The sequence below is a fragment of the Lissotriton helveticus genome, chromosome 3_2 (genome assembly GCF_964261635.1).
Source record: "Lissotriton helveticus chromosome 3_2, aLisHel1.1, whole genome shotgun sequence".
Taxonomy (NCBI): Eukaryota; Metazoa; Chordata; class Amphibia; order Caudata; family Salamandridae; genus Lissotriton; species Lissotriton helveticus.
In genome coordinates this window covers 233,716,148-233,741,602 of record NC_136062.1, presented here as the reverse complement: position 1 = coordinate 233,741,602, position 25,455 = coordinate 233,716,148, and the positions used below count along the sequence as shown (strand labels likewise).

Here is a 25,455-nt window from a genome sequence, read left to right as displayed (position 1 = left end):
ACTTCTCTAACTTTGTCTGATCTCGATTTTTTCCTTTCAATCTCTGACAAAACTCTGCTCTGGTTCCTTCGCAGCTCCTGAACTCAAGACCCTGCTACCAGACCAAAAAGCGGGTAAAAAGAATATGAAGATGGCAAACACGGGGAGGAGCCAAGATGGCGTCCGGGTAGGACGCTCAGTCCCTTGGCTCCGAGGATCATCTCCTCCTTTGCAACTATCCTGCCGTCTATCCTGGCCCGCCCTGGCGGATTGTTGAAGATGATGACGTCCGGCGACCTGTGGAGCAATCCTGATGCTGTACCGTTCTCCCCAACGGGAGAAATGACTGATCGCATTATGCGGCCCGCAGCATTTCTCATACCGGGGCCTCGAGTGGATGGTGAGGCCGGCCGCTCAGTGCGCAACCCGGGATGCCCGCGATCGCTGTGAGCCGGTCAGATCCTTCTTAGTGCGAGGCAGCCGAATTTCTACACGCACGCCCCGCTGTACTACAGGTACGGGACGGATCGTGCCTGGCGCTTGGTTTGGGGCAACTGCACGGCGGCGAGTGCCCTCTTTGCTGGCTGCCGAGAAACGGCTTTCGTGGAGCTCCGCAATCAACGGGAGGCTCCCGGATTTCCGCTCCCGCTATATTTTACAAGACGGCGTTACTATGGGTCTTCAGCTTGTGGCAGCATATTGGCATTGTTTGTCGGCATTATAGTGCGTGGAACTCTGGCTTTCTACTTTTAGTGCCCTGACCTGTTTCTGAGTGTCTACCCCCATGCAAATGACGGCCATGATGGAGCGCAGCCTGGGGAGGTCTGTGCTGCAGTGTGGTGGCGGAATTGTAGTACAAGGGGACGCACTCGAAGGGGAGAGTAGTGGAGATTTAGGATATGGCGATCTTCTGGCTGCTATTCTCTCCCTCGGTCACGTTCTGGCGCACTCTGCTCAAACCCTGATCGACAAGGTGGATGGTATCGTGTGTGCACTGGGAAGATTGAAAATGGCTGACTCGCAGGTACATTTCGCTTGTTCTTGTTCCTCGTCCGTCTCCATCAAGATGGCTGCCCTATTTCAAAATGGCGGATCTGAATCTCCGGACCTCGCAAAATTCAATGCTGCGGATGTCGCATGCCTGGGGCGCTGTGAGGACCTTGGAATGGAATCGCGACGGGTATCTTTTCCCCGAGCCGTACTCCCCATTGCCTGGGGGTCGCCTCGGGTGTTGTCGGATGTTGGCATTTTCCCTCCTGGCTCGGCTCCGCATTGTGACGTGGGGATGGTTCATTCTTTGCCCGGAAGGGATCACTGGGTTTGAGCGTAGCTGCCATGATTGGGTGGTTGTACCGGCTTGCCATTTTTGGATTGATGTTCGCATTTTTTTGGGACACTTTGGTAAACTGTGGTGCACGTGAAAAAACCGGACAGGGATGAACGCTTCCTGTTATTGACTGATGGGTTTCTCGTTGCTGACCGAGCCAGATATGTGATGTGCTGATTTCGTTGACTGTGCACTGTGCCGGCTTCGTGCCTTGTGACTTGCTCTGCTGGTAATGGTTTTTGGCACCGGACTCTACGTCCTTATTGATCCGTGGGAGGGTGATGCTGGGGCCAGACATGTGGGATGTGGATCGCTATCCTTGCTTGCGATGTGGGCTGCTTTTGTGTATCCAACTTCTCCTGCTTGTAATGCTTGATGCCGCTGGATGTCATGTTTAGTGCTGTTGGCTTTGCAGGAGGGTGGAGCCGGGGGACGGGTGGTGGACTCCTCCCCGCTTTTCCTTTCATGGGAATATAGATTAGGTTTCTTCCTTTACTCTCTACATTTCGGGACTCCTTTTATTGGGCGACAGGCACGCTGCTAGGGGGGGGAAAGGCCGTAGCCAGCTGCAGAGGTGCAGGGTGGGGGGTGGATGGGGGGGGGGGGTTTGTTTTTATTTTTTGTTCTATGGGCCTTCTATTCTTTTTCTTTTTCCTCTTTTCTGGGTTTAGACATTTTTCTACGTGATGCGCGCGACTCTGGCGTTTTTGTTGTATTATGCAATTGGCTATCCTGATTATTACAGGCCGGAATCACCCTGTTGTGATATGTTATCCTGTTCTTGTCTATCCTTCGGAACGCAAACCTTTAAAATTAGACCTCTGTACTCCTGGACCGGATCCTTCGCTTTTCTGTATTGCACTGTACTGTATTCGCGAGCCTTGGGCTCAGCGCTGTGTTGTAATTGCGATTTCTATCAATAAAGGTCTTTAAAAAAAAAAAAAAAAAAAAAGAAGATGGCAAACACGCACAGGGGCTTCCAGGGTGTATGTAAAAATGTTATAAAAGAAAAAATACCCGGAAACCAAACATCAAGCAGAAAAACTGGACAAAGATGGTAAGGTGGGCAAAGTAAAGGGAAAACTAAAAGTTAAGTGAAAATATAGGAGGAGCACTCCACTCCCCTGAATGTAAAAATTGTAAAGGAATGTAATTAGTTAGTGGTCTCCTCTCTAAAAGAAAAATTAACTATTGGAACGTAAAATGAAAATGGCAAAATAGTAGCTGTTAGAAGATAGCAGCCTCAGTAGATGTTCCGACACCATTTACAAGTAAAATACGAACCACTAATTAAACATTGCATTAACCAATAGAGAAAATGCTAAATTAACACAAACACAAAAAAATAATATCCCGAAATGAAACTCAAATGCCAAACAGATAATCTGGAATTACATTTCCACTCAAAGCCTGCCGGCGCCCCCTTACCAGAGTTTCCTTTGTGTTACTTTCCTGATACCAAGCTTCTATCTGTAAAAATCCTCTTTTCCGACCTCCTCCTTCACCTCATTCTACAATGATCTCATCTCTTCTTTACCCCTTCAGACTTTTATTGCTCCATCTCATTTTTTCCCCCTATGTGCTGCCCTCGATTTTATGGGAGACGGTTCTATTATTTAAACTTCATACACCCAAATAAATTGCCCCTCCCTAACCACATGCAGCATTTTTTGCTTTACCTCTAGTTACAAACTCTTCAGAACTACCGTACATATCAATAGTCATGCACCTACAGAAGTATTTTTGTATTGAAATAAAAATGTTTATTGCTTGCAGTCTTGATCAATGCTACATAGGAAAAGATGTGATCAGTCAGTCACCCTGGTATAAGTCAATCAGAAACGCTCTGAACCCTTCCACCCGTGAGATAAACAGGACCGGATTTTAGCGGGGCGTCGCCAAAGGAAGACCACTTCCTTTCTTTTTACCAGGCTCAAGACGTGACAACTAGATTTTCCCATGAAGGAAGGATCAGCACCAATTCCCCAATTTTCAGCAGGCCCCTTAACACAAGAAAAGTGGAGGGAATATTTTAAACTTTGTTACCCTTCGGAACACTCGGTTCCTGAAAGGCGGTGTGATCATTTCTGCCTTCTGACACTTTTCTTTCTATTTGGAGGCATAACGGAAGAGGAGTAGCTACTTGCTATGCACAAGGATGGGTCTCCATTGACTATTTACTAGTTCAAGAGGGCCCTAGCTAGAACACTGACACAGGTAGGCGTTCTCAGGTGAGGTTTCACAACATACTTCAGGGAAGCAACGACCATCTCAAGAAAGGAGTTGTCAAAGGATAATATAAGAAAAAAATGGGAGGTGAGACATATATTGCATCACACTCTACATTCGCCATATGAGCAAGCTTGTTTCTTAGTTTGTAATAATAAACTAATATTTTGCAAGGATTTTGATTGCGTGTGCTATTAATAACTAACAACTCTGGCGTTTTGATCTTGGTTGCTTTTTTGGGTTTTTTCAACAGCGAAATTGTTTGTAAAGTTGTTGTTTCGTCAAAATTGAGACCTGCACGAAGGAGGAATAAATTAGTCTTGAATTTCACGGAGTGAGATTACTTGATCATAAAAATGTAACTTGCAGAAAAAAATTGATTTGGTTCGGCCTGAATTCCATCCGAATATCTTATCTGCTTACAGTCAATACAGGCAATATTAGCCGAGGCCAAACAGAGTCCAGGAGAAAGTTAAATGGTATCACGCTTAACAACAAGAGATAGGGTAATGTAAGCTAAAATTGAAATGCACAGGCACCTTCCAACTATGGCCCACATGGCTAAAAGAAAACTATCACACCACAGGAGCAGACGCATAGCAGACGGGTAGCGTAGAGAGCCATTCGGGCTGCATCGCTGATTGAAGCGCGAGCAAACCACAAGAAATACGGTATCCGACGGTGACCACCGCACCTATTTAATCCCTTCTTCGTTCCCACGCGCTTGGCTTGGCCAGCCGTCCCTCGTATCTCCTGTTTCATCATAATATAGCCAACAGAGCCCTTGGGCCGGCTCTACCGGAATTCGCACCTGCATACTTCACCCTCAAGTGGGCTCCCGGCCGGGACCCATGTGAGTCTTTCGTTTCACTTAAACATCACAGAGCCACCTCTACTTTCAGGTGCAGGGCAGGCCCTCTTCAGGTGTCCCCACATTGTCCAGTCCTGAGGAGACCCTACATCCTTTAAGGGTCGAAACATCTTCGACAATATAAAGAGGTAGACCACATATCAGTTTCCAACTTGTTTAAATTGTTGTTCACCTCATTATATATACATTTCATGGTCGCCTTTTCTTTGACGATACAAATATAAAATAGAAACCACTGTCTGTACATACCACAGTTATGTCACTAATAGTAGCGTAGGGTCTATGGTCTAAATTCACTGGGACACAAATAACATTTATTTATGTATGTGAAAAGTCTGTATGTATATTGAAAAAAAGTTTTTTTTCTGAAATGTCTATATAAAGATGGTAATGAAATATCGTACCTAAAACGTGTACAGAGAGTCTCTTTGTTTGGCACCCAGCCCACCCCCCACATCGCAATTGTGCTTTATTTATACTACCAGTCTTTCTGTATGATTCCACAGGAGCCGTTGTTTTCCTTTAAAATCGTTACACCCAGGCTCCAAGTGAGTAGGGTTCCCTTGTTTCCCAGTTCAATAAGAAAACCAGGAGCGCAGATGTTTAAGCAAAGTAGGTTCACTAACCTTCAAATAAAAAGATAATCATACAAAATACTCCACATTGCTTTTTTGTATTAACAGATTTTAGGAGTAGTTTCAGATTCTATCACATTGTGGTAGATTACCACAACGGCTGGCTTTTAGAAGAAAACAGAATGGAATAATTACAGCATAAGAAATATATGTGCACAAAAATATGGCAATCCTAATGAAATACTGAAAGAGAAACTACACCCGGCTGGTCTGAATATAGGCGAATTTGCTCACATCGATACCAGACAATCTGATTGTTAAATGAAACAAAAAAAAGAAATCTGAACAACGTCGGCCTGACTGCATTCCCTTTTTAAATCATACTTTATTAAAGCATGGCAGCTACCAAACACCTTCACAGATTTCTCCAGTGTTGTAAATTTGTTACTTCGATGGCAGAGGTAAAAAGTAAAAATAAATGAAAGGTGGATAGACCGAATACTCAACCTAGATTTAAGAACATAAGAGCCTCATTTAGATGACTCAAAGTATTACGAACGTAAAACAAAATCCAGCACATACAATTATATGCATTAAGAACGAGAGGAATACACAGCTGACCAACTATTTGACTTCATATTTAACTTCTTCAGGGGGAGGGAGGAGGCTCGAGTGAGCGGTCGTGAAGAATGACTCATTTGCCTCCTTACATTTTTTTAGCTTACAAAACTGTTTCTAAATTGGAATAAATGTACTGCATGTTAATTTATAGACTGCTGGTAAATAAATAAATGGGAGCATGCTAAAATATATATCACACCAGCCACTAGAAGGGTGATCAAAACTAGCTGGTTGCAGCTTCCATGAAGCTAGAGAGTCTTTACATTTTACAAACTATGAACTAAATCTAAAAATATGTGAAGTTAGGTTGCAGAGTCGGTTAATGAAAAGTGCTCAATTTAAAGAATTAAGGTGGAAATCCTCCACTACGGTCTAAATTTCTCCCAATTCCATCATCATGCATTAGCTGCTTGGGCTGGGTGAGAAGGCTAGAATAGCGCCCAATTTTAAGCAACATCTTTGATTAGGTTGTTATACAGACTTCTAGATAATATTTCACGGTACTGATTACTTTCCTGTACATGACTAGAGGACAGCAGTGAGCAAGATCATACATTTTTGCAACAAAAAGGATCTGTTTACAACACTGCATCAGGTCAACAATGAGAAGCTGGAATCTTGACGAGAACTAACAGTCTGGATGACAGCAGCCTACATAGCATTTAAAGCTTCTAATTCAAGTAATCAACTTGTGAGAGCTTTAAATGTTAGACAGCATACCTGGTAGCTGGAAGTGACAGAGTACTGAATACTCGGTGCAGGCTGCATGGCCTCGGAGACTGCCTCATAGACGGGTGGCGCTGGAGCCAGCACGCGGTGCTGGTAGGCGTCCGTGCTGCTGGCAATTCGGCGCTGAGGAGGCGGGAACACTGGGGACTCCGGTTCATCCAGTCGCCGCTTCATTTTAAACGCATAGTCGGGAAAGTGCAGAAACCTAAAGAAAAGATGAGACAGAATGGTCGGGTATGATGAGCAGGCCAGACTTGAGACTTCATGCAATGCAGCAGCCCATGCACATCAGAAAATAACATGAAAATGTTAACTTTTAGCAACACACTGATACAAACATTTTTTATCTAAGAGGAAAAATTAAATGCCTGGGCGAGTTGTAAGCCAACAATTTGGGCGCACTGCAGTTTGAGGACATTCAACCTACTTTGAGACGAACCAAAACAGGTTGGCTTCCAAACTACGGGAAGGCCTAACAGGCCTCTTGTCAGAAGGGCAAAAAACATAATTCTGTAGAAACACTATGCATACCGATCAATAAATAGAAGACTAGCACAACACACATCTGTAATGTGAATGGTCTTAAAACATTTCTGTTAGACTGGAGGTGGGTGTCAAAGGAGCTGGCGTCGTTTTCTTCCTAAAATGGATGACGTTTGTCTGTGCGGTTCTCCATGGCAAGTTTTAGTGTTTGGGCATTCTGAATTGCGTTGGAGTCTAATTTTTTATGCATTGAGGTGGCTCCTTCTTTCATGGTTCCCTACAGTCATTGTTGCTATGATATGAAGGACCCTAAAATGGTAGTTAACAGTCAGTTACTGGTTTGACCACAAATGAAGTTCCAAACTGCAAAATACTTCTGACCTGCTGGGCATTCTACTATTCCACGTTCATCACTCAGCTGCATGGGCACATGGGTACCTGAAGTCTCACTCTAGCTTATAACATCTTGAACAAACTAAACTTTCCTTCATGGCACACATCAAATCTTCATTAATTTACAAAGATGATTACGTTCCTCTTTTCGGCAAACCATTGGGTTTGAGGGAGCTGGAAATTCTTGCTGCTCTGAAATATTGACACTAACCAAATGTCCGCAAGCCCCTCCCCAGCCAATAGTCTTGATGCAGGAAGACATGTGTATCCCAGGAAGCTACAGCAAGATCTTATTATCTTATTTACAGTGTTCTAATGCAGCTATACTAGCAGCCCTATTTTGGGAATGACAGATTTTTGAAAATACCTCCCATCATCTTCCATGGTAGTTTACTAAATGAAATAGTATTCATATGATAAAATACTGACTTCGTAGCGATCTTTCAAATGCACTGAACTGGTTTCTAAATGATGGAATTAAACATGGATATTCAGGGTGACAATAGCGCCTTAAAATTGAAACAAAACTTAATACCAAAAATGCACAAACCTTTACCCCTGGCGACCTATCATTTGGGCATACGCTCTCCAGCAGAAAGAAAAATCTCTGAATAGATCGCCCACATCTTTCAACCATTCACCGTCAATCTGTCATTGTACATACAATTCACAAGGGGCAAGTTGAATACATGGACTGATACGATCTGATCAAATAACATGACATTAGATACCTTAGACTCTGGTCCCAGTTTATCAATATACTTAAAATCAAAGAGACAAATCCATCCAACACTTTCTTTCACACAGAAAACCAACTTTGTATGAACACACCAACACGATTCTGGATAGGATTAATCTAGTATTAGAAACCAACGTCTTCAACCACTATGGTAAATGAAAAAGACATATATAGGGCGTAGACATGGGTGTGAAATTTCCATGCTCTTATGCAAAGCTATACATGGGTAACTTTGAAGAATTTCTTCTGTGGTAATCTAGACAACCTGTCACTATCAATAATATTGTGTTTTGGGGCAGCTATATAAGCTATGTTTTTATGATCCATACAAGCAAAGAGCACTCAATACAACTGTTTCTGAATCCTCCTAATGATCATGATTACAACTTAAGATTTGCTCAACACCGTAGAAAAACATCTATTTCGTTTCTTCATGTTGCTCTGTACAATTAAAAAACGCACAGCTTCAAGACTATACAGAAAATCAATTTCCTTTAATGCAGCATTACATGCCACGAGTGCCCCCCCCACCCCCTATCCATAATCCAAACCATTCCTTGTGGTGAAGCGACATAACTTACACAAACTGAAGTGAAGACATTTTCCAAAAACTCAGACGTATGGCGTCACGGTTTCAACATAAAGAATACAATACAACATTATCTAACAAATCAAAGGAGAGAATACTAGGAGTACACAGATTTCAACTACTTTCGAAGAGTACATATACCCAAGGACACCAAATATATCTGTCCTACTCTTATTGCATATATAAAATCCTACTTTAACAGTGGCACATTGTAGGAAAGGGCCCCTTTTGTACAGTCACCCCCAACTTTTTGCTCCAAATGCTGATGGTTATGACTGGTAGTACACTGGAGTAGCTGCCCAGACCCCAGTGCTCTCTCCCAAAACTGCTATGATCGACTTGGTAATCCAAAATTGGCAAAGATTTTGCCCCCTTCTCAGTCCCGAGTATGTGGTGCCAGATACCAAGGGCTTCAGAGGTGATGGAGTCCCCAGGGCTGTAGCCCGGTTTTGTACCACCCTGGGTGACCGGCAACAAATGATGGACGAATGCTGAATGAATCAAACATTCAACCCCAGTCAAGAGATCTGGGTTAAATCCATAGTTCTTTTGCTCACTAAGCCACCCCAGTTTGGAATTTTGACCTAGAACTCTGCACTAGGGTGAATGTAGGACATTGTTCAGCATTCTGTCCATCAATTGTTCTTTGTGCACCATGGGTGACCCAAGCAAAACTAAACAGACAGCGGGGCCTGCCATTGCGGACTGCAGGAACAGTCTAAAGTGCTTGTAAGCGACTGTACCCCCACCATGTGTTGCACAGTTAAATGCGCTATCTGTAATACATATCAGACACCCCTAAGGTTGGTCTGCTCACCCGAGGAGGCAGGGTGCAGTATATTAAAAGGTGAGGACATACAAGTGCAAGCCTGTATGTGCCCAAAGTAGTGTTCCATATAGGAAACTACTAGAAGTTTTAGAGTCCAAAGAATAACACAGGGTGCCACCTAGGTATTTCCGAAGTTGGCAGCTCCATTATCATACCACTGAAATGTCATGGATGGTATCAAACAACGTGCCGCCTCACTGCTGACACAACTCTCGTGCTATGGGTGACGTGGCATGCACCTAGGTAGCGATCTTAGAGCTTGCCCACCCGGTTGTCCCAGCTTCCCTGTGTTCTGACTGGACAGCCCATGCTTTTTTTCCTGTCCCTGCTGCCAGCAAGACTGGATTCTGACCTCCTGCAGGCAGTGTGATCACTCCCAGGAGTCAGAAACAAAGGCTTGGGAAGGAAGGAAGTCCTACACCTCCCTCCTCCCAAACAACTTAGTGAAGTGGCACATAAGGCGGTGAGGTTCAAAGGCTGCACCGGTTCGGATGCGCATCTGAGCTGACTCCCAGTGGAGGAAACAATCCTCCTCTTGCCCGAGGCACAACTGCATCCGGGCAGGCAGGAATTTAGCTGTGCAGGGAGGTGTACACCCTCAGAATGCTGGTCACACTTGCAGGGTGAGAAGACTGGTCGTTACACCACAATTCGACTTCTGGCATCTTTAGGGATGGCAGGATAGGGGTTCTGAATAGTGACCTACACCCTCGGATGAGGTCACCTGGGGCGGACTAGCTACAGGGACCAGTTGCCCACTGGATACCAGTGTCCACACATCTAACTCCCCTAAACCTAGGATTTCAGGAACACCCCTGACACCAGAACCTCACATCTGAACAACTTGCAACAGAGGGATCAAGAGGAAACAACAGGATTTTTACCACAACAAAAGAGGGATACTTTGTCCCAGAGGCAACAGGCTTAGAACGGAGTGATTGACCCTCGACCTAGGCTAAAACTCAGCAATCCCGAACAGAGGGACCCCTGTGGAAGCCAGAAGGACCCTTAGGCTGCCCTGGACTAGTGGCACTAGTCCTCTGCAACCTGCAGGTAAAAACGCTTGCGCAATGAAAAGAATTGCTAGCCACTGGGCCCTCTGTGGGATCACCCAAATCCAGGTTGTTCAGTGCATTGTGGGTGTTGTAGTCTCACCTGTCCTGAAGTTACAGGGTGTTACCTCACTTCCCCAGACCCAGTGAAGTTCTGGTTCCTTTCCGCTGTACTTACCACTGCCAAGGCTTGTTGGTCACCAATCTGGTAACCGACCCCCACACTCGAAGCTGCATCTACAGGGAATACTGTGCAACCTTCCTCCGACATCAGCAGCTGTGTATATGTTGTGTTTTTGCATTGTTTTTAGCAGCACTGTGTAAGCGGTAAAATCAGCACCACCGTAGCTCCCGTTCAGCACCAAGGACAGTCAGGACAATCTGCACCCGGACTCCACGCGCAAGGAAATATTGATAGGAATGTTGGGGCCTGGCCCAGGAGCCAGCAGGACCAAAGGCCTGTAAGGATTCCACGTAACTTAGCCTGCAAGCAACAGATTGTCACTAGTAGTTTTTTCCACATTGACCGCAATATTATCTTTTTCATGCATTTTTCTGCACTGATTTAAATATTGCTTCAACAATCTATAGCACCGGTTATATGTATGCTATTCCATTTGTTTGGGTGTCTAAATTAAGATAAATATATAATCTATTTTTATAAATTGGTGTCAGATTTCTCTCAAGTCGTGAAAATTACTTATCGTCCATGTTCGTACATGTTGGTACTCTGAAATGCTTAACACATGTTCCTCTAGTAAAGGGTGACTGTCTTAGCCACACTACCAGAAATGGGCTAAGAATTTATAGGTGCGAAACAAAACACCATCTTAGGGATACTATGATCGCCTTACATGCGGAGGTCTAACCCTCACACCACATAATACTCCACTTTCCTACATTGGTGTCACAGCGGTGGGGATCCAGAACCTGTGTTTTGCAGTACCAGTTGGTCATAAGCTATTTTGCACGAGAAATCCACTTAACTGACTTCAGCATCGAAAATATTTTTTTCTGAATTATTACGATTTTACTAATTCAATTGTTAGGGCCCTGTCATGAGCCCTAAAACTGACCCCAAGCCAAAAAAAACTACCCGAGCCCTAAAATCCAGCCCCCAGCTCTACTTACCAAGCAGAGTCTGGATCCTTCCGGTTCCTTCGATTCGCCCGTCCATCCACTCTGAATCTAGAGCGCAGACTGTCTTTACCACGCAAATGCTTGACAAAGGCAAGTGTTGTGACGCTTGCACGGTAATGAAACGTGTGATTCCGTCCGCAGTGTTAATGCCGTTACTGCATTAGCTATAGAGTGACAGCTGAAAAGGAGGAACTTGAGAAGCTCCTTAACTCCTATGAGAAAGAAAGGATTGTGGGACGGTCAGTCCTCTGAAGAATCACCTGAATAAAGGGAGGATGAGGCTCTAGATCGAATTGATAACTATGGGGAAGAAGGTGACAACCTCAACTCTCCACCATTCCCCAGATCTCCTTCACCAGTGGAAAGTGACAGGAGCCACTCCAGCAGACCTCCCAATGGTTAGGTAGTAGGAATCAATCTTGAGGAAAGAAGGGTTAAGTTCGGACTTTGTCTCAAAGATTGTGGCAACAACAATAATACAAAGGAGAAGGAGGAATCTTTTGACCCCAAGATCACCAAAGGGAATGTCCCCAGGTTGAGTGATGTTGACGATATTGACAAATGGTCTGCAGCCTTTGAGAGGGTCTGCAAAATGAGGAGGACAGCACGCATGCATTAGGGCTCTCTACTTTGGGAGTAATTCTCAGTAAAGGCCAGAGATAGACTTCCGACTATTAATGAGGAGGTAGGTATACGAGTCCTATCAACATATGAAGGATACCTCGATAGAAGGATTTGGACACACTACTGAAGAATACAGATTGAGGTTTAGAGACACCAATAACAGTCAAAACCAGAAATTGGTGGACTTTGTGGACTCCAGTCAAAGTACTACAAGGCTGTATAAAAGGCAATGAGGTGGGACTTATGATGGGCTATATAATTCAATAATGAAGGAACTAACTGTACCACAGAGAAATTGCATTCTAAGTCTTCTCCTAGAGAGCTAGGGTAGATAGCTGGCAAATGGGTCAGAACCAGGATTGCCAGAAAGACCCACGATGGGAGTGAACAGAAAAAGGGTTCACAGACTTCCCAGCAGGGGAAGGAGGTGAGCACAAAACCAGACAAAAAAGGGAGCTTCCTAAAGGCCCCCAAAATAATTCTCAAGAGGGTGGGCCCAGAGACGTCTCCCAGTACAAAGGCAAAGAGTAGCAAGTTAATAATTGGGATCCAGGAAAGACTTCTGGGCTTTGTTCGGACTGTCATCAGGCAGAGCATAAGAAAGGAGATTCAGCATGCGCCAAAAAGTGCCCCAGTGGTGGACAATCCAAGACATTGGCTAGCATATGAGTGGGGGTATGCAAGAACGTGGCTCTGTATATACTGCACCAAAGTAAGGTACAGAGTGCACAGAGTCCACAGTCCCCAGAGGTTTGGCAGAGGTTAAAGTTAGATATAACCTTACTCTCTAAAGTGGTAGCTTGGTCAAGCAGCAAGGCAGTATCAGAGGACAGTGTAAAGCATTTGTTGTACACACTCAATCAGCAACTGGTCTCACACTCTCAAGAACTGAACTCTAGGCCAATTGTTTTTTATATAAAAAGATAGTTTTATTTTAGAACCACAAGTAGGTATAAAAATACTTTCTCAGAATAAGATGCTACAGTTGAATACTTTCAAATAGCACTAGACTTTTCAATGCAATAGATACAGTTGTTGCAATATGCAACACAAGTTAAACACAATTATAACATTGAGCTTTATGGGGAGTTTAAGTAAAATGCAATATCAGTTACTTTACGTAGGTTTTTCTACTCAGGGCTAGATCCTGGATTCAGCCCTGGTGCATCTCCTGTAAACAGTTGAAAGGAGCTTTTTAAGGAATATTGGTATGTTTCAAAAATCGACTGAGAATTTCTGGCAAAAACCAGCCAATGTTATCCTAGGGATGAAAATCAAGTTATCGGAAAATCACAGTTGTAATTACTTTTTAAAGGTCAGTACTGGACACAACGATCCAATCACTTACGGACATGTCACACACTAGATCGCTGTGGATTGGTTTAAACTCAATGTGGTTAGCCTTTCCAGAATACATACGGAAGTAAAAAGCCAGCATTGGATGTTGCACGTTCGCCCGTTAACGATTTGAGCGCACTAAACAGTCACACGCAGCGCCAGCTGCGGGGTTAGGAGGCAGCAGTATTAATCACGGACATTCTGCTGCCAATTTAGGAGTGCCACACACAGCTAGGGATTACTGACACACCAGATACACAAAAGAGGGTTTTATTCCCTGAAAATTGAAGAGTCTTTTGGTCCTGGGGAGAACCCCATTATCCACCGGGTTCGAAACGCGTCGACCTGGTCCCATGTCAGATATAATATGGCCCACATGCCTCGAACAATATGTTCCCAAATATTTTGATGCGTTCTAGTTTGTTGAGATCAGGATGATTATGTAAAACATACAATCTAGGGAAATTATTGTATTTAGTTCTATTCTTTTTGGTTGTTGACATTGGGACCACTGTTTGACCCATACTGGGTCGTTTTTGGATGAATGATGTGTGAGTATGTGGGATGATTGTATTGGCCAAATTTGTGAAGAGGTGTGATGTGTTTGTATGTATATAATGGGAAGGTTTGAATGAAATGTATTTACTGTATATAGTCTGTTCCAAGTGTTTTCTATGTATTTCTATGCACAAAGAATTACGTTTTTTGCAAAATTAATGAATGCAAAAAAAGAGGAATAAACGATTTATTGGTGCAATTTAAAAGCCGACTTATGTTTCATTCATAAAGTCAAGTGAGAAGGATTTTTGGTAGTTGAGCTCAGTACTGGCATTTGTTCTGTTCCTTAGTTATATTGACTCAGCCTTACTGAGTCCGAGTCAAGGCCCTTTGTTGTTTTCTGGACACAAAGATCCAGCACTGGGATCTTTCCTGGTAACAGGTGAGTAATTTCGTTTTCGGTAAATCGACCGAATTTTAGTGAATATTTCAAAGTTTCAAAACTCGACACTTAAAAGAATTTCCAAGTGAAAACCAGTCAAAGTTACTCTATGGAGAAAATTTAGGTTTTCAGGTAAGTACTCGACTGGCAGAGTTAAGGTTCGGGGGTTAGACTCAGGGGTCTCCCAGATACAGGTAGGTACAGTAGTTACACCCTCAGCAGCAAAGGGGCAGCCGGGTGCAGAGAGAGTAGGCCCAATGTTAGCCTATGGCGGGTAGGGGGCCTTTGGTTGGTGGCTGCTATCAGGCAGACCACGAGGCTGTGGGAGCTGAGCTCCTGGTCACTTACAGAGGGCAAGTGGGGAAGTAAAACAGAACAGATGCTGCACTTCCAGTGGCACTCAGGCGGCTGGGTGCAGGGTGCTTTTGGACCGCCGTGCGCCCAATGGGTTTCAATGGAAAAGCTGCATGACGAACAAACGCTGAAAGCTCAGGGACGGAGATTCTTCAGGTGTGACCACCACTTTGAGAGGTAAGTTGGGAAGCTGTAGGTTAGGTAGGCACCCAGGAGTTGGGCACAAGGGGGCCGTGGGGCGCCGGGTACAGGGGTGTCTTTTGGGTTGGGAAATCTTACCCTCTGCTGGTCGCGGTTGGAGGGGTCTCCTGTGAGGCTGCAGGCATCGTCAGGAGCGTCGAGGAGGGTCCTTGGGTGCTTGATTCTGAGACACAGTCGCCGGGGGGACGTCCTAGTGGTCTTTGTTCACTCAGGCACAGGCCAGGCTCGGTCGGTCGGTGCAGTGTGCGCTGGATTCGCAGTTCCTGGCTAGCACCAGGGGTTGTTGCTGTTTGAGCAGAACCACTGCTTGTGGGAGTCCCAGTCTTTAGATGAGCAAGGCAGTGAGGTCCTCCAGGGTTGGTTGCTGACCACTGGAGACGCCGGGGTTTAGGAGGAGCAGGTTCGAGGGTCGACAGGCCGGTGAGGCAGGGTCCATGTCAGTTGGTGTTGTCCTCTTGTTAGCCGCTTGTTCTTTGTAGTTTCGGAATCGGGATCTGAGAAAGGAAGGTTTAGGGTGCCCCTAAATACTAAATTTAGGGGTGTTACAGGTAGGGAAAGGACAGGGACCAATGGGTCCCTTTCCTGGGGTGCGTACACCCACCTATCTTGCCACTCTCCAGTGGGAGGGGGGGCAGGAGCCTAGCCCCGATAGGGTAGGGCTCCCCATCCTCAAGATGACGAGAGCCCGGAGTTGTGCTGCACGTCGCCTCCCCCAACTGAGGGGTGGGGTTGGCAGAGGCTGGCACACCCCCTTTTCTCATTTTGGTTTTCCCACCTGTCTTCCCGCCAGAGTGGGGGTCAGAACAGGTGGGGGCCAGTTGTTGAGTAGAGCAAGTGGCCTAAAGAAGCTCACAAAGGCGGCATGGCATGCCTTTGAAGCTTCCTCTGCCCATCCTGGGGGAGGAGGCCTAGCACCTCGCCCCAGGATGTGCATTGTTGCAGGCCCACAAGAGCGGATGGCTCTCTTCCCAGGGGCCCAGCAACAGGTCTGCTAGGTGGCTGCATCGCAGCCTCCCAGTCAGGACGCGGGTTGTGGGTTAGTTTCAGGAGGCAACTCTAAGTTGCCCTCTGTCGTGCATGTTACATTAAATCCCACACTTGCATCAGTGTGGGTTTAATGTGCTGAGAAGTTTGATACCAAACTTCTCAGCCTTCAGTGTAGCCATCTACTCTTAATGGTAGCACTGCACTTACAGTGCCCAGGAATGGACATGGGTACTGTAGGGGTACAGGGCTCATGCCATTGTACCCTCACCACTGACATAGGGCACCCAGCTAGAGGGGTGACTGATGTAAGCCAGGGCAGTGTGTTGTGGGCATGGCACACAATGCGATGTGTGCCATGTCGACTCTTTGGTTTGTTCTGCACCAAGACACTCAGCCTGCAAAAGCAGTGTGTGTGTGTGTGTGTGTGTGTGTGTCAGGGTACAGGGCATCTAAGGGTGGGACAATAAGTGCTGCAGCCCTTAGGGGCCTTCTCTGGTCACAGTGGCCTGGGTACCTAGGGTACCATTTACCATGGGCTGAAATGTGGACAGAGATGCCAATTGGGTTTAGGTTTCAATACAGTTTTAGGAAAGGAACACAGGCCCTGGGCACCTGATTGCCAGGAGCCCAGGCCACACTCAGTCAAAGTACATCAGCAATTCAGCAAAAAGTGGGGGCATACCATGCAAGAAAGATGCCACTTTCTCACAGGGTAGAGGTGTACTCTGGACAGGCCAGAAGATACATATAGGCTACTTTAGTTTCCCTGGATGAGGTGGATATTAAAGCCATAGTTGACTTGCCTCCAAGCTCGGTGAAGTATAGACAAAGGCCAAAGATCAATGGTACTGAGGTAGTAGCTCCGAGGGATACAGGTGCCAGTGTCACTATGTTGGCAACTAGACTGATTTCTACAGACCAACTGTTGCCTGGTGTCATCCACCAGGTTAACAATGCTGACAATGAGGTAAAGCTAAATCCAATGGCCTTGGTAAGCTTAGAATGGAGAGGGGTTACTGGCCCAAAGGTGGTTGTATCCCCTGCCATCTCAGTGTAATGTCTGTTGGGTAATGATTTTAAGACTTCTGCATGAGAAAAGGTGGAGTGGTGTGTGTTACTACCAGAGCACAGGCAGCATGTCGGGCAAGTCCTGGGAACTTGGACCCTGAAACAGTGGATCAAGAGACCCAAAGCAAGAGAAAGGACACAAAGTCCACTAAGGCAACGTCTAAAATGTCACAGGACCAGGGGGAAGAGTTCTCCTGAGATGCCCCAGTGCCTGAGGAGGGAGCTGCGGCTGATGGAGTCTGGCCTGGCCTGGCAGAACTCTTAAGTTCAGGAGAACCCTCCATGAAGAACCTATGCCAAGGGCAAAAGCTATGCCCTCACCTTAAAGGCTTTTAAAAGCAAGCTGCAAAGCAGGAAGAGGGTGATGTCGGTGGTATCCACAGGGTCTACTATGAGGATGGGCTTCTGTACACTGAAGCCAGGGACCCCAAACCAGGGGCAGCCAGGAGAGTGGTGGTCCCCCCAAATGTACAGAAAGTTCATGCTTACCTTAGGCCATGACATCCTCATGGCTGGACATCTGGGACAAACTAAAACCTGGGGCAGGTTAGTTGCTCATTTTCATTGGCCCGAGATGTCTTTAAAAGGAGTTTTGTCACTCCTGTGTAACCGGTCAGGCCAGTGGCAAGACAGACGTACAAAGGCTTCCTTAATTCTTCTACCAGTGGTTGGGACTCTTGAGAGTGTAGGGACTGACATTGTTGGTCCCATTGACCCTCACACTGTATTTGGGAATAGATGTATCCTAGTAGTAGTGGACCATGCCACTAGATACCTGGAAGAAATTTCCCCTCAAGACTGCAACTGCTTCGAACATTCAAGGCCCTCCTTGGAATCATCACCAGGGTTGGGTTTCCTAAAGAGGTGGTCTCTGATTGAGGGACTAACTTCATGGTTGTATACCTAAAAGCTATGTGGGATGAATGTGGTGTGAACTACAAGTTCACTACCACCCCACCAATCAGCCTCAGACCAATGGTTTAGTTGAAAGGTTCAACAAAACCATGAAAGGCATGATTATGGTCCTCCTTGAAAAATGTAGGAGCCTATTGTTTGCCTACAGAGAGGTGCCACAAAAGGGGGTTGAATTCAGCCGTTTCAAACTTTTGTTTGGCTATCCTTTAAGGTGTCCATTGAGTCTTGTGAGGGAAGGTTGGAAAAATCTATCCAAGAGCCCAAGCAGGACATAGTGGATTATGTACTAGGCATACGTTCACGTATGGCGGAGTACATTAAGAGAGCAAACAAGAACTTAGAGGCCAGCCAGTAGTTTATCAAGCACTGGTATCGCCAGTAATCCGCACTGGTGGAATACCAACCAGGTCAGCTTGAGTGGGTGTTGGAGCCTGTGGCTTCCATGGACCTCCATGACAAGTGAACTAGGCTCTAGCCCATCTTGGAGAAGGGGGGGGTCACCAACTTGGTTGACTTAGGCACCTCAAGGGGTCCTTGGAGTTCTCCATGTAAATTGCCTAAAACACCACCAGGACATAGCTGGCATGACCATACTCATTGTCACGGATGGATGCCCGGAGGAGGAAAGTGAATCCCTCCATGAGCTGCTGTCAAACAACCCACAGGGTGGGTCAGTGAAAAGGTTTCATTTGACATCCTCACTGCAAAACAGCAACCTGACTGCAGGCAAGTCCTACATCAGTTTGCGGAGTTTTTTTCCTTGACCATTGGTCAGACAACATGGTGCACGCATGATGTAGACACTGGTGACAGCCTCCCTGTCAAACATAAAATGTGAACGTTGTCAGACCAAATTATGGCTTGCATAAAGACTGCGTTCAAGATGTTAGAGCTTGGGGTTATTGAACCCTCTCACAGCCCCATTGCTAGCCCAGTGGTACTGCTCCCCCAAAACTCATTCTAAAGATGGGAAACCTTAAATAAGATTGTGTATGGGTTTAAATGCAGTTACCAAAACTGATGCTCACCCCAATATCAAGGGCAGATTAACTAATGGACAAGCTGGTTGCAACCAAGTCTTTGAGTACCTTTGACTTATCAGGGTACTGGCAAATTGGACTCACCCAAGGAGAAAAAGAGAGGGTTTTAGGTCGAGCAATTTATTGCTCGAAACCTATTACATGTGACCAAACTTTCTTGAACAAGCCGGATTTCCTACAATGCATGTTGTGTATTGGAGCGTAAAAGCTTCCCCAGGCGCGCGCTTGGCCTCACTCACACCCTATATGCCTGCTCCCCCTCCCCCTACGCCTCGCACCAGACTCCCCCGCCGCTCGCCATATGCTCGTTCCCTCCCACTGGCAGCCTGCGGCCACTGATCACAGTAAAGGCTTTGATCTATCTCACACCCCTCTCCCACTCCCTCCTCCCACTTGCTCCTACTGACCATGTAAAAGGGACGACACTGGAACAATGGCTGCCTTGCCAGGAATGGCCTTCTGTCGACCCCTTCTTACATCCTCCAGACATGGCTGAGGCAGCTTCTTCCTGCAGTTTGTTCTTTGGGCGAGGGTATTCCTGGGTGTGGCAGAGCTGCATGCAGTGTAGGTCCATGCACACCACAACTTCGCCTTGCTTTGTTGTATTTTTGCATTGCTAATGTTCACATTTGTTCGCAATTCGGCATGTGCATTTCGTTTCTGTCTCATTCTCTCCTACCCCTTCACTGTCTTGGCCTCTCCACTCTTCCTCTATTTCTGTTTCACTCTCTCCAGCCCCTTCACTGTCTTGGCCTCACCACTCTTCCTCAGTTTCCGCCTCACTCTCTCCTGCCCCTTCACTGTCTTGGCCTTTCCACTCTTCCTCTATTTCTGTCTCACTCTCTCCTGCCCCTTCACGGTCTTGCTTCTCTTTATTGTATTTGCACAAATCTAATATATTGGTCTATTCCTTTTTAATAATCAGGCATTTTAGTTTAATAGGTGTTTATGTTTTTGATGGGTTAATTTATAGGCACTATCTATCGCCCTCACTCCATCTCTCTCTCGCCCTCACTCACTCTCTCGCCCTCACTCTCTCTCGCCCTCACTCACTCTATCGCACTCACTCTATCTATCGCACTCACTCTATCTATCGCACTCACTCTATCTATCGCACTCACTCTATCTATCGCACTCACTCTATCTATCGCACTCACTCTATCTATCGCACTCACTCTATCTATCGCACTCACTCTATCTATCGCACTCACTCTATCTATCGCACTCACTCTATCTATCGCACTCACTCTATCTATCGCACTCACTCTATCTATCGCACTCACTCTATCTATCGCACTCACTCTATCTATCGCACTCACTCAGCACCACCACTCAGGGGCACCACAGAATCAATCTGTGCAACCATTCAACAACAACTGGTTCAAATATGGCATTTTAGTTTAATAGGTGTTTATGTTTTTGATGGGTTAATTTATAGGCACTATCTATCGCCCTCACTCCATCTCTCTCTCGCCCTCACTCACTCTCTCGCCCTCACTCTCTCTCGCCCTCACTCACTCTATCGCACGCACTCTATCGCACTCACTCTATCTATCGCACTCACTCTATCTATCGCACTCACTCTATCTATCGCACTCACTCTATCTATCGCACTCACTCTATCGCACTCACTCTATCTATCGCACTCACTCTATCTATCGCACTCACTCTATCTATCGCACTCACTCTATCTATCGCACTCACTCTATCTATCGCACTCACTCTATCTATCGCACTCACTCTATCTATCGCACTCACTCTATCTATCGCACTCACTCTATCTATCGCACTCACTCTATCTATCGCACTCACTCTATCTATCGCACTCACTCTATCTATCACACTCACTCAGCACCACCACTCAGGGGCACCACAGAATCAATCTGTGCAACCATTCAACAACAACTGGTTCAAATATGTTCTCTCAATGTCTCAAACTTTATTACAAATGTCACAAAAAGATGTTAATATTTCACTTCTGTTCTTGGATTTTCGTCACAATAAAATACACTTAACACAATCTTCACAAAAGTCATTTACAAAAGTTTAAGCTATTGCTATTATAAATTACAATAACGTTTATTTAAGTATTAATTATTAAAAAAAATTAAAAGCCATTGTTATTTGTAATAGCAATACATCTAAGTCACGTAAATACAACACACATTTCATTACAAATGCTATAGGTGTCACATTTGCAAAAGTTATAACTATTGGCATTGTAAATGACAAAGCTATTAATTTAGCTATTTTCAAAACCAACACAGAAATAAAAAAATTGTCATTTACAATACCAATAGCTCAAAATTTCCTAATGCGAGACCTATTGCATTGCAAATGCTGGTTTAAAATTGATAATCAGGACCATGCCGTAATTCATAAATTCATAATATGCATAAAACCAATCATTATATATAGTAAATTAGCCATGTACAAAATTTTGATTAGCATTTCAAAAATATATTTATCCAGACAAACAAAAACAAGTGAACCATAAAGAGGTAAATAAAAAAAACAAGAAAGAATTTTCTCATACATTGCTGTCTTCCTCTATTGTACCCCCTTAAAAGAACGCAAATTCCCTCAGTTTTCTTGAGGGCACCCCTACCCTTTGGGCATGTAGTTTCTCGTATTTTCTTACCGGATTCATTTTTAGTATCTAGTTTTCGTATGATGGCGGAGCCAAAAACTTCCAGTTTTGCATAATCAATGATTTGGCTACTAGTGGCCCATTATAAAAGAACTGTTGTCGTTGGGTCGCAGAGCAATTCAAGGGCAAGATCCCAATAATACCCCTTGCGGATCTGGTTCAATTTGAACTTGTCATTTTTCACCTAAAAAAGCAATATCTTACTCCAAAAGTTAAACAAATTAGGACAGAGAAAGATGCGCCCAGTCCACTTGGGAGTGCGCACATCTAAAACAACTAGCGGACGAGGTACATCGGGCAAATGTACACTTAGACCTTATTAAATACAGATTTAGACAGTTATTAACAGTCCCCACTATGGGCCTAAAACTATACTGTATATCAGATAACACATTTTGTCGCTTAGCCCAGGTACCTAAACAATTTAGAATCACTATTCCTAATATTTTCACCTCTGTGCTGATTAGTGAAATGGGCTGATAACACAGATCCTCTCTACCTTTTAAAAAAATTAGGCACAATCACCAAATGCGGGAAGGAGTCTGGGAGACAATAAATCATAGAAGTGTTCAGAAAGTTAGTTACTAGAGGTGTCTACATTTCCACATCAGATTTAAACAGGTCACCTGGTACGCCATGAGGTCCTGGTGCTTTATTAATCATCAAGGCCATAATAGAGTCTCACTTCTTCCCAATCAAAAACAAAATTTACCCCACTTATTGGATAATTGAAGGAGTGTATTCACAGTCACCTTAAATGGATTCAGAAAGTTTTACAAAAACTTCTGGAGGAATGTGTGAGCTTAACAAAGAGCAAATACTGGCTTTAAATACAGGTCGATTTACCACCTACCAAAACAGGTCACAATCTCTCTGAACATGTGAAGGTGAGCTTGTCCCATTCTTCCCTAAGTAATTTCTGTGAAGCACTATGCTACATGAAATGCCAAACCACCTTTCAGGTGGGTGGCTTTTAAAGTTACCTTGCCTCAATAACGTTATCTTGACAGCCATACAATGTGATTAAATAAAGGCACAAATCTCGCTATCAAGCACACCTTCTTCCAAGCAAATTCCAAAGTCCTCTGCAAAATGCCGAAATAACTTAAAGCAGAAATTCTCAAGCTTAATCATGGCCCACTTTATTCTACATCCATGATACTTTAAAGATAGCAGGATATCATACTTGGGAGTCTTAATATTAGGCCCACAACGCCAGTCAAACTTGGCCAATAAAGGGTTATGGTCACTACCGCCAACCCACTGCACTTTGGATTCCTAAAGTAGATACAGTAAGCCAGAGGAAACAGCAATAAGGATAATGTTACTTACCCAGTAAGTATCTGTTGTTGGCATGTAGAGCTGTAGATTCACAAGCTTTGCATACTCCTGCCATCTAGTGTTGGGTCTGGATGTTAGCAATTTGTTTTTCTTCGAAGAAGTCTTTCCAGTCAAGAGGTCGGTGACTCCTCCTTTTGGTGATAGTGCACATGGGCATCAACTCTACTGTTAGATTGTTTTCCACTAGAGGGTGACAATGGAGTTAGTAAAGGTAGAATAGAGATGTCCATGCGTATGTATGTAAAGTAGGAAAAAACTGCAACAGGTATAGGGGAGGCAGGTGGGCGCATGTGAATATGCAGCTCTACATGCCAAAAACAGATGCATACTGGGTAAGTAACATTACCTGTTCAAGGCATGTGAGCTGTTTATCATATGCTTTGCATAAACTATACAGCAGTAACTCCCAAAGTGGTGGCTAACCTGTAGGTGTTTGAAAAAGCATTTTAAGTACTGCCTGGTCCACATTAGTTTGTTGCTTTGCTAACACATCAACACCATAGTGTTTTGTGAATGTGTGCGGTGTAAACCATGTTGCTGCCTTACAGTTGTCCGCTAGGGGAATATTCCCTAAGAAGGCTATATTAGCCCCTATTTTGCGGGTGGAATGCGCTCTAGGGGGTATTGTCAAGGTTCTTTTCGCTTTCACATAAGTTTGGATACATTTCACAATCCATTTCGCAAGGCCTGATTTAGAAATGTGATTGCCCTTGTGTGGTGGCAAAAAAGCAACTAAGATAAGAGTTGTTTTGTTTTACGAAAATGTTTTGTTTTTTCCACATAATATAGTCGAGCTCTTCTAACATCTAGTGTATATAGAGCTCGTTCCGCTACAAAATACGTTTGAGGAAAGAACACAGGTAACTCAACTGATTGATGTGAAAAGCTGAAACTACTTTAGGAAGAAATTTGGGATTGGTTCGAAGAACCACTTTGTCTTTGTGAAGTTGAAAGACAAGCTCTTGTATAGTTAGAGCCTGAAGTTCACCAACTCTCCTTAAGTAAGTGATTGCGATAAGAAAAGCAACTATCCATGAGAGAAATTGTAGATGACCCTTGTGCATTGGTTCAAAAGGTAAACCAATTAGCCTGGTAGGGACTATGTTTAAGTTCATAATGGAGCAGTAGGAGCTCTTGGTGGGATTACTCTACGTAGTCCTTCCATAAAGACTTGAATCACTAGTACCTTGAATAAAGATAATTGTTGTCTATTTTGCAAGTATGCAGCTATTGCAGTAAAATGGAATGGAATGGAATGGCTGTGTAGGCTAATCCAGATTGCTGTAAGTGTAAAAGATAACAGATGATGCTTTGCACTGTGGTATCAAGGGGATTTATATTGTTATTGTTACAGTATATAACAAATCTTTTCCACTTTGCTGCATAATATGCTCTAGTTGTAGGTTCCCTAGCTTCTTTTAGGATATTCATACAGTCTGGTGGTAATTATAAATAGCCAAACTAGGACTTTAGGAGCCAAATCACCAGGTTGCGTTCCTTGGGATTTGGATGCCTGATTTCTCCAAGGCTCAGAGTGAGCAGTCTTGAGTTGAGGTGCAGCTTTTGGTATGGAACTATTGAGAGCTCTTGCAGGGTGGTGAACCAAGGTTGACGTGCCCATGTGGGAGCTATATGAATGAGTTTGAAGAATGATTGTTTGAGCTTCTAAACTTCTAACGGAATGAGTGGTAGAGGCGGAAAAGCATAGGCAAATATGCCCGATCAGTTCATTCACAGGGCATTGCCTTTGGAGAGCGGGTGTGGGAACCTGGAGGCGAAGCTAGGGCATTTTGCGCTTTGAGCAGTGGCGAACAGGTCTATGTGAGGAAATCCTCATTACCTAAAGAAGGGAAGAAGAATCTAGGGACGAAGTTCCCACTCGTGGATTTGCGGTCTCTGCTGAGAAGGTCGGCAATTTGATGGTTTACTCCTGGAAGATGTTCTGCTAGGAGATACATTTTATGATGACCCATTTCCAAATGGCGTGTGCTAGGCGTGACAGTTGGAGAGTGTGTGCCCTCCCTGCTTTTGTATATAATACATAGTTGTCATGTTGTCTGTGTGGACTAGGACAGTTTTGCCAATTAGGTGTTTGAAAGGCTTTGAGAGCTGGAAACACTGGTGATAGGTGATCTATGTGGAGGCTCTTGTACTTTAGAGTCCACAGTCCTTGGATTGTGTGAATTTGTAGGTGAGCGCCCCAACCAGTGAGCATTGAGTCTGCTGTTAGCACAGTCTGTGGAACAGAGTCAAGAAAGGGTCGCCAGTTGGATACATTTTGTGGGTTCCACCACTGCAGAGTGCGATGGGTGTAGCCATCTACCAACACTATATCGGTCAACTGACCCTGCAATTGGTTCCACTGACTTGCTTAGCATTCTTGAAGGGGACGCATGTGAAGTCTTGCGTGGGGAACAATTAATATGCAGGACGCCATCATT

General features: G+C 44.7%; 1 protein-coding gene across 5 annotated transcripts in view; it reads right to left on the bottom strand.

The window, feature by feature from the left end:
• SIN3A (SIN3 transcription regulator family member A) overlaps positions 1-25,455 on the bottom strand; it is an 865,613-nt gene that overhangs the window by 751,061 nt on the left and 89,097 nt on the right. For all 5 annotated transcript variants that reach the window (XM_078685093.1, XM_078685092.1, XM_078685095.1 and 2 more), the window contains one exon: positions 6,323-6,536. In XM_078685093.1, the coding sequence (XP_078541219.1) occupies positions 6,323-6,505 (183 nt within the window). In that variant the 5' untranslated portion in view covers positions 6,506-6,536. The remainder of the gene's footprint in view (positions 1-6,322; positions 6,537-25,455) is intronic.